Raw genomic sequence first — 9034 nt, 5'->3', positions numbered from 1 at the left:
GTCCTGGTGATACTGTTTTAATACGGAACTTCGACAGGAAAAGTCCGCTGGAGCCCCGCTGGAAGGAGCCAAAGACCGTCCTTCTTACAACGAGGACCGCAGTGAAACTGGAAGGCAGAAAGGGGTGGGTCCACACGAGCCATATTAAGAAATATAACGAACTGAAACCAGACCCAGGCTCGTCAACCCCCACCAAAGACTGTATCAAGACTAGAGACTTTAAAGTTTCCGAACGAGAGAAAACTCCCCAAGAGGAGTATAAACTCAAGCTTCGATCTAGCAAGTCAGACAGTTTAATTGTTTAAGTCCTCCCCTAGGTGAATCGGTTAAATAGTTTCTGACATGTATCCCCTAGATCGAGATAGAGAGAGAGAGAGACAACTCAAGAAACGTATATATTGCAAATCACTGCGTAGTCACTGTATAGTGACATTATTAATCATGTTTTTTCTAAGTCTTCTAATCATTGTTGCAAGTATACTTCTCCCTATCTATTACCCTATTTTCAAGCGTGAACAATCTGCTTACAATGTTTCTGCTGAACATTCTTTTAGCGAGTTACCTCCACATGAACTTTCCTACAGACTTGCGCTGCGCAACAACATATTCATCAGTATGTTACATCATTCCCATCAGACTAACAATGCTACAAACTGCTGGATATGTGGCCGACTCCCTCCCTACCAGAATTACAAGGGAGCTCTGCCCCTCTTTCCGTACCCGTTCACTCACAATGGCTCCTGTGGTGCATGGTTTAAAATAATTAATTCCTTAGATCCTGATATTGCTGTTTTCGGCGGGAGCTGGGTTTGGGGAAACCTGAACCTGGTTCTGCTCGACGTCTGTTACCCTGATAAGGAGGGACTCCCCACTAGAATAGGAACTGATCTAGAAAATGAAGTATATGGATTAGGTAATTACACAATTAACCTTATGATTCTTACTGTTGAATCTGAAGCTGCACCAGTTCTGCCCGCTATGTCAGTATTACCAGTCACTGGTGAATTATGTGTCAGTAAGAAAGGTTCAGTACACTTAGGTCATAGTAAATGTACTACTGTGGTCGAATTCAGTGATCATGGTAAATCGTCCTTTAAAGCTACCAGTCATTCCTATTTTGTTTGTGGTCATACCGCATACGTACGTTTACCTCCAGATTGGGATGGTACCTGTTACATTGCATTCCTTCTGCCACCCGTTTTTCTAGCTCCTCCTGATTATCACAGAAATACAAATCTAGTAAAGAATAGACTCAGAAGAGATCTCTCGCTTGTCGATTACACTGAAACGGCATGGGAGCAATACACAGATTTTAATAAAGGATTCTTTTTCTTTTTAGGCCCTGTCCAAAATAGTAACCTAATACGCAGATTGACTAGAACACTTGAAGCAGTAGTGAATGAAACTGCCTCCGCCATAGGTAACTTAACCGAAGAGCAGTCCGCCATGCGGGTTGTTGTTCTTCAGAATCGTCTTGTTATTGACGTCATCTTGGCAGATAGAGGCGGAGCCTGTAAGGTCATCGGGTCAAGTTGCTGTGTTTTCATTCCACAAAACGCGCCATCTGTATATCAAGCTATTACACGTCTCCATAAAATTGCAAATCAGATACATCAGAATCCAGGCACCTGGACTTGGTCCGGTTGGTTCTGGACAACGTTAACCGCTTGGGGATGGAAGATCCTATCCTTCCTAGGCATTGGCCTAGTCCTAGTATTCAGTTGCTGCCTGTGCTTACAGTGTGGGCTAGCGATTTGTGGACTGTGTGCCACATCTTGTATTGAACATTCCAGTTTCCTCTCAAAACGTGAGAGGAAGAAAGAAGAGCAAATGATGTTACAAGAACAAACTGATCGATTCATGAGGATCGATATATCATGAAGGGTCCATAGGGAACAAGGAGGGAATGAAGAAATATAAATTTTTGGTCAAGTTGTGTTCCCTAGCGAGTACCCCACCGTCTCCATGTACCAGCTTAAAGTGCATGTAACTTCCCTCCTGTCTCAGCTATGAAGACGCAAATACATTTGCGTCCAACGTTAACATGTCCTCTTTCAGATCCACCCTGAAAGGATTGAATAGTCCGTTCCTAAGTATGCTATGCCAACGTCTTTTTGTAGTGTACTTTACACGTTTCTCCAGCTCTGGCAAAGTAGGCCCTGAATTTCTGCCATCGAGCCTTTTCTTTGGCTTCTGACTCTGAAAGCCTCAGCCCAGGCAGCCTCTGTACCCGTGAACTCTGACTTACTCCCAGCGCGGCCCCCGCGCTCAGCTCAGCCTGCTGCCTGCCAAGACTGACTACAACCTTCGAATTATCTGTTCCGCTCCTCGGAAATACATTCCTGCCTACTAGTTTAAGTAAACATCCCCCCAGCTGCAGAGCAAAGGGCCGACCTGTCTCCGTGGCAGTAATTCATAGCCTCTGTTACCATGCCCATGCCCCCACGCTTCTCATACAGACACTCAGGCGCTTATAACCGCATTCACAGTCAGTATAGAATAGCATCAGCCCCAGAGACCTTTCCTGTCCAGATAATATGGTTCCCAAACATCAGATATCAGATATGATAGAAGTACGAGTTGATCTGACATGCCAGACTTCTGTCTCTTTCCGTCAGTGTAAATGTCAAGTCCCCTGCACCCTCCAGTTTCCACGTCAATCACACGTCATGCAGCTGCGCGCGCATCCAAGCCTCCGATTTCTGCTGACATTGCAACATTTCTGTTTGGTGCCACCCACTCATGACACCTACCTGTGACGTTTCTAGCACACACCTCCAGTTCACGCCTTCTGATTACGTACTAGTAACACGTGGATGTTGTTATCTTGTCTTCTCTCAGCTGTTACGCCTACTGCATTGCTTTCTATGATGTAAATTAAGTATATAAGCTATGTACTGTTAATAAAATATAGCGCGCTCTATCCCTTCTTCCACCCCTGTGGTGGGAAGAACATGATATCCAGGTCTTGACCATTCCTTTTTAAGGAATAAAACCCCTAAGAACTCTAACACCACGGACTCTGTTTCTTTCTTTCCGATTTGAGTTATTATTGATTAAGTACTTACCTGCATAGAAATTAAGACGGTAAATTATATATTTACGACAGCAGAACAAATATGTCACCAGTTCACAGTCGTCATTTAGAGGCCAGGGAACTGGCAGTGTGGTGAGCAGGGGTGCCAACACTTTATGGCACAGCTCAAACTTAATTCAGGATGTGTGTTTTATTGAACAGTAATAGCACTCAGCTTTGTATATCTGAGAGACCTTTTTCAGTGGCATCAGCTTCCAGGATAATTTTATGTTGTGGTTTAGCTCTCTTTAATACATGAAATTTAGGAACTGTTGTTGAAGCAAGTGTTAGAGACTGCCTTTCTCAGTTTTGTGAGCTGCACTCTGTGTCCCAGGACTAGGAAGAAAATATAGTTCATCAAGAAAAGTGGTATTGCACTTTAGATGAGGAGAGAACAAATAATAATACATGTTAGAATAGTACCTCTGTACTCACAATGTTTCATTTAATAGTTTTATTTTTTGTTAATGACTAGTAGGAATCAATCAAACTTCAATGTATTTTATCCACAGGGTATCTTCAATTTCTAGCATTGCTGCATTGCTGGATAAATGAATAAAGAAAATCTGAGCTCCCCTGAATATTTTTTAATCGTTGGATTTTCAGATATTCCGCAGTTGCAAATTCCACTTTTTGTTGCATTTTTAATAGTTTACCTGTTAACTCTAATAGGAAATCTTCTGATCATTACAACAACTTACTCAAACTCACATCTGCACACACCTATGTACTTCTTCCTGACACATTTGTCCTTTCTTGAAATCTGTTACGTCACAGTCCTTTTTCCACAGATGCTAGCCCACTTATTTTTGGAGGGCATATTGGTGTCTTTTACTGAATGCCTGCTACAGCTGGTTTTTTTCCTAGGCATGTTAACGGTTGAGATCCTCATTCTTACAGTCATGGCTTATGATCGGTATGTCGCTATCTGCAATCCTCTGCATTACATGACCATCATGAACAAGGCTGTGTGCATGTGTGTGGCTTCTGGGAGCTGGGTAGTTGGTCTTATTCATGCAGTTCCACATATTGTGCTTGTGTCCAAGCTCTCGTTCTGCAATTCCCACACAATTAACCACTTTTTCTGTGATTTGGCAGCCCTGTTGAAGATTTCGTGCAGTGACACTTTCAGCAATGAGACACTCATTTACATCAGTGGAGTTGGAATAGGAATTACATCATTTATTTTAATCATCATATCTTATAGTAAAATTGCTGCCTCAATTATGAAAATCAAATCCAAGAGTGGGAAGGAGAAGGCTTTCTCCACGTGTGCCTCCCACCTCACTGTGGTTGTTTTATTCTTTGCATCTCTCTGTTCTACGTACATGCGGCCGACATCCACATATTCAACTAAGGACAACAAGATAATGTCTTTGTCATATGTCGCTGTTACTCCACTGTGTAACCCAATTATATACTGTTTGAAAAATACAGAGTTTAAAAAAGCTCTGAGGAAATCAAAGAAAGCAACGTAATGTATGATACTGCAAGAAGGCTGCATAATTTCAAGGTGCTAAACCAATAAAAAAGAAAGTAATTTTCTAAACTGCTATTGTAATACAATTACATTGTAGTGTAGTTCCTAGTTTCCCACTAGGCCCTGCGCATTGGAATAACATAAACAGTAGTATCGACGTGGAACTGGCTATATTCCAGGCCTCCACTGACTATGCTAAACTTAATTGGGTTGTGTTACCAACTAGCTCAGAGGTCACTGGAAACTTTCTTCTCTGCATAGGAAGTGATCAGCTTCCTTGGCACAGACAAGAAGGGATTCAGCTTTCCAACAACCGTGCAACATGACAACTTTGCTCCTCAGATCAAGAGTCGATCTCTAGGGTCGTGTGAAACAATAGACATAGATTTCACTCAGTCAGTCTAGTGCAGTTTACTTTCACAGTATGTAGAGAATAGAGAGACGGGCGTGTATCAATAAAGGTTAACATTTATTGAACAGTCTTTCTTCTCATACAAGAGAAATGTATTGCCACAATTGCAATAACTGTTATTATAAAAAGTACGTACAGTAAGATAAGAATAGCAAAATAGAACTGTAAAAGCATTGATATGGTTTCTTAGCCATACAATGGTTTAAAAGTAATAAAACATTTATACAGTCATATATACATTAGGCTAACATACTCAACTGGTGCTTCTAACTAAGCCTACCCCAGTGTGCCTGACCTAAGCCTAACACGTGAGAAGGGGGAGTAAGTAAGTAGCTTAAGTTAAGTTGGTTTTGCCAAGGTTTGTTTCAAGAATTCTCTTCTAAGGGTTTAGTCAACACCATACCTCTGAATAGAATGATGGAGGATTGGTATCTCCTTCAGGGGTCTCTCTCGATATCCCAGTCACCTGCGAGGGTAAACTGGAAGCGCCGGGACTGGATTTCTCTGCACGAGAAAGGCAGCGGCTTCTCTCAGCGCGTCTGGAGGAAGGAGGGGTGACAGCGTCCGCGGGCAGCTGGGCTGGATGTCTTCGCAGAGGACGGCTGCACGGCTCCTCAAGCGTACTGCACCATAGGTCGCGCTGTAGCGGCGATAATGGTAATCAGCAGCTTCACCACCACAGGATAGCAGGCTGCAGCGACAGGCAACGCTCAACAGCAGTTAGCTTCGCTCTCACAGCTCACAGCTTCGCCTTGCTTAAGGCAACGTTGGTAATATTTATACCTGACAGGTGCCGGGTTTGACGCAAGTTTGCTGGACATAAGACGTCAATTAAAGATGTCACTAGGAAGTGGCAGCTATCAGTTGCTCATTAGAGTTCTATTACTAATCAAAACATAGCAAGCGGGGATTTCCAGGTTTGCTAAGTTTTTATCTTGTTGAAGAACTCGGAGTGTTATCTAGGAATATCAGATAGTGACTGCTGCTCTGTCATTGCACTAATTGGTCGCAAAGGAAGTAGCAGAGAGTCATGCTGGAATGTGGCTCTGTGGCTCTGCTCGTGTGAGGCCAGAGATGACTTTACAGAAAATCGTACTTGAACGGTTATGCCAATATAGGGAACAAAGGGCTTTATAGCCGAATAGGGGCATAAGGTCACAGTATCGATCAGGAACCTAGATAAGCACATGACAACATCCACTGATGAATTAATCCCAAACTGTTTATGTCATCCAAATTTCCATCTTGTTGCAAGTGTTTTAGAAGAAGGCTTGTTGAAAAAAGGATTTCCAAAGACACAGCTATTTATTGCAGAACAGTTTCACAACAGGAGTGGTTGCAGAAATGTTAATAAAAGCAACATTATTGGAAAATAACATCGCCCCAATAATAAGCAAAATAAAGAAGGATTTGGATCGGTACGAAAATATACACTTATCGCTAGTGGGTCGGGTCAATATTATTAAAATGATGATTTTGCCAAAATTTTTGTATATATTTAGGGCTATCCCACTCTTATTTGAAAACAAGTGGTTTAATATATGTGAACAAATGATCAACCGCTTCGTATGGGCTAAGGGAAAGACACGCAGAGCATTGAGGTATATGTCTCTACCACGGGAACGTGGTGGCTGGTCCTTACCAGACCTAAAAGTGTATTACTGGGCCGCTGCATTCCAAAATATGTTGGGATTGGTTGGGGGGGCTGATATAGATGACTGGGATAAAGCAGGATCACTTGCAATCTATGGTTTGGTTTTAGGTAAAAATGCGGAAAATATATTTTTAAGATTTATGGAGGAAAGTTATTATAAACGAACACGGTTCAAGACTCTAATGGCTGCTCATAACGTTTGGAAGGGAATATCAAAAAAGATTGGACTTGGGAAATATAATTTTTACACTAGACTCAAAAATAATCCCTCACTTCCGGGTATGGTTTTTTCGGGAGCTGTATTCCAAGACTGGGAGTCGCGTGGGATAAGAAAGATTGGAGATATTTTGGGCCCCCAAGGTATTTTACAATTTGTTGAGTTACAGGATCGATATACCCTAGATACAAAACATTTTTTTAAATATCTTCAAATAAGGAGTTGTCTAATAAACAGGAAAGGAGGTCCTATGGGGTTCGATAGAAATATATTGTTGGATATTATAGAAACAGGCTCGGATTGTACTATAAAGAGGTTCTACTGTGAGATGACAGCGTTAAAGAAAGATGACATGGAGAAATGGATAAATAGGTGGTCTGCAGATTTGGATATAAGTTGGGATATTTTTTCAGAATCATTAGAGTTGGGAAGAAAACTGTTGTGTTCATCTTCATTACAGGCTCAACATTATAAGATTCTATTCCATCTTTACTACACTCCTGGAAAAATTGCTCAATGGGGGGGTACTACGGGAACCACCTGTTTTAGATGTGGGAGTTTGGGGGCGGATTTAATACATATTTTTTCACTCTGCCCACATCTGAATAATATAAAACGGGATATAGAGCAGTTTCTACAGAATGTACTATCAACAACAATAGAACTAAGTCCAGCTGTCATGCTATTAGGAGTCAATCCTGAGATCTGCGTGGGTAATGATAAGTTTCTATTCGTAGCTTCGGCTATCCTCAGACTCTTAGTTGCCTCGGCATGGTTGGATCCTAACCCTCCAACCTATCATCAATGGCTGGGGAAGCTATTATCTATCCAAAAGCTAGAATCAGCTATCTATGCGAGGAGGGGGAGAAACGGTAAGAAACTAGGCTTAGCAATATGGGAGCCGCTCGTCCATTGGAAACAAGGTCCTGATTAGTGATCATCAGGGGGGGGTTCGGAATTTGAGAATTTAGTATATAGAAGTCTGTGTATATTTGGAGTATATGATTTGTCTTAAGGAAACCATATATGAATTGATATTATTTCATGATCATAATGCTCTGTATAATCCCAATACTTATTTATGATTTTGTATTGTAATGAATGTTATTGTGCCCTGTTCTCATCTCGGGGGGAAAAAAGGGGAAAAAAATTTCAATAAAAATACTTAAAAAAAAAAAAAAAAAAAAAAAAAAAAGCAACATTATTATTTTAAATCATGAATACAAAGATCTCAGTGTCACAGCAACCTAACATTTGACAAAATAAGTTTTGAAATAAAAAGTTGGGATCTATTTAAGGCTTTTAAAGTGATTTTGAAGGCATAACTTTAAATACATAGGGACATTTGGATATATAAACATAAGTTTATTTCTTTTTTGTGTAAAGTTGAGATGTTTTACAAAATGTAAACAAAGTATACAGTTTTCTACATCATCTATCGTTTTGTTACTTGTTAAGTTGTTTAATTTCTATTTTCCTAATTTTTCATGCCTTACAACATTTTAGACATGAACTGTGCCGCCACCATGTCTTCTCTCTCAGGAATCCGCTGTGAAACTAGAAGCGCTCAGAAGCTTAGAGGCTTCAAAACACCAGGATACTGTCTGTTCTCTGACATAGGTTTGCAAACATGAGTCTAGTGTGAAGGCTTCAACAATCATAAATTGCAGATGAGACGATTTATGGCCACGTTGCTCAGCTCACTCATCATGAGAGCAAGGCATTGTGACCCTGCAAGCGTAGCTTAGTCATCTAAGTAGAGTATTACAAAACAGCAATCCCTGTCAATTACATGAGGGCCAAGAAAGAGGCCCATTCCCTGTAATGTTTTTCACAGTGTTGTCTCTTTTGTGTACTGTAGTCTATAAATGAAAATGTGTCTTTATGTTAGGTGGTAGAGACGTTTTTCTTTATTAAATGTGTGCCGTTACTAATGAGAAATTCAAAAATGAGGCACTCGTCTCATTTTTTGTTTTTTGCCTCTATCCCCCGACCCAATTTTATTCATCAAGGGTTAGTTGAATTTGAGGAAGATGTGGCAATTTTGTCAAAATGTCCGCAGAAACATCAGAATAGTTTGGATGGGAATGTGCTTGATAATCTGCTACTTGTGCAGAGTATAGCCTTTCAGGCATTGGTGGACAAAATATTTACTCAGATAGGAGCCATTCCGTTGAAAGTAAATACCTCACAGG

General features: G+C 40.9%; 1 protein-coding gene across 1 annotated transcript; it reads left to right on the top strand.

Moving 5' to 3' along the window:
- The first annotated feature begins 3627 nt into the window (after positions 1-3627).
- Positions 3628-4554, top strand: LOC147700794 (olfactory receptor 1G1-like). Its single transcript, XM_086929236.1, has one exon. It carries the CDS (start codon positions 3628-3630, stop codon positions 4552-4554), a length of 927 nt encoding a protein of 308 aa, XP_086785362.1.
- The last annotated feature ends 4480 nt before the right edge of the window (positions 4555-9034 follow it).

Source organism: Lissotriton vulgaris, chromosome 7 (assembly GCF_964263255.1).
Source record: "Lissotriton vulgaris chromosome 7, aLisVul1.2, whole genome shotgun sequence".
NCBI classification, from domain to species: Eukaryota; Metazoa; Chordata; class Amphibia; order Caudata; family Salamandridae; genus Lissotriton; species Lissotriton vulgaris.
Note: the sequence above shows the minus strand (reverse complement) of the source record. Positions and strands in the feature narration are given on the sequence as shown.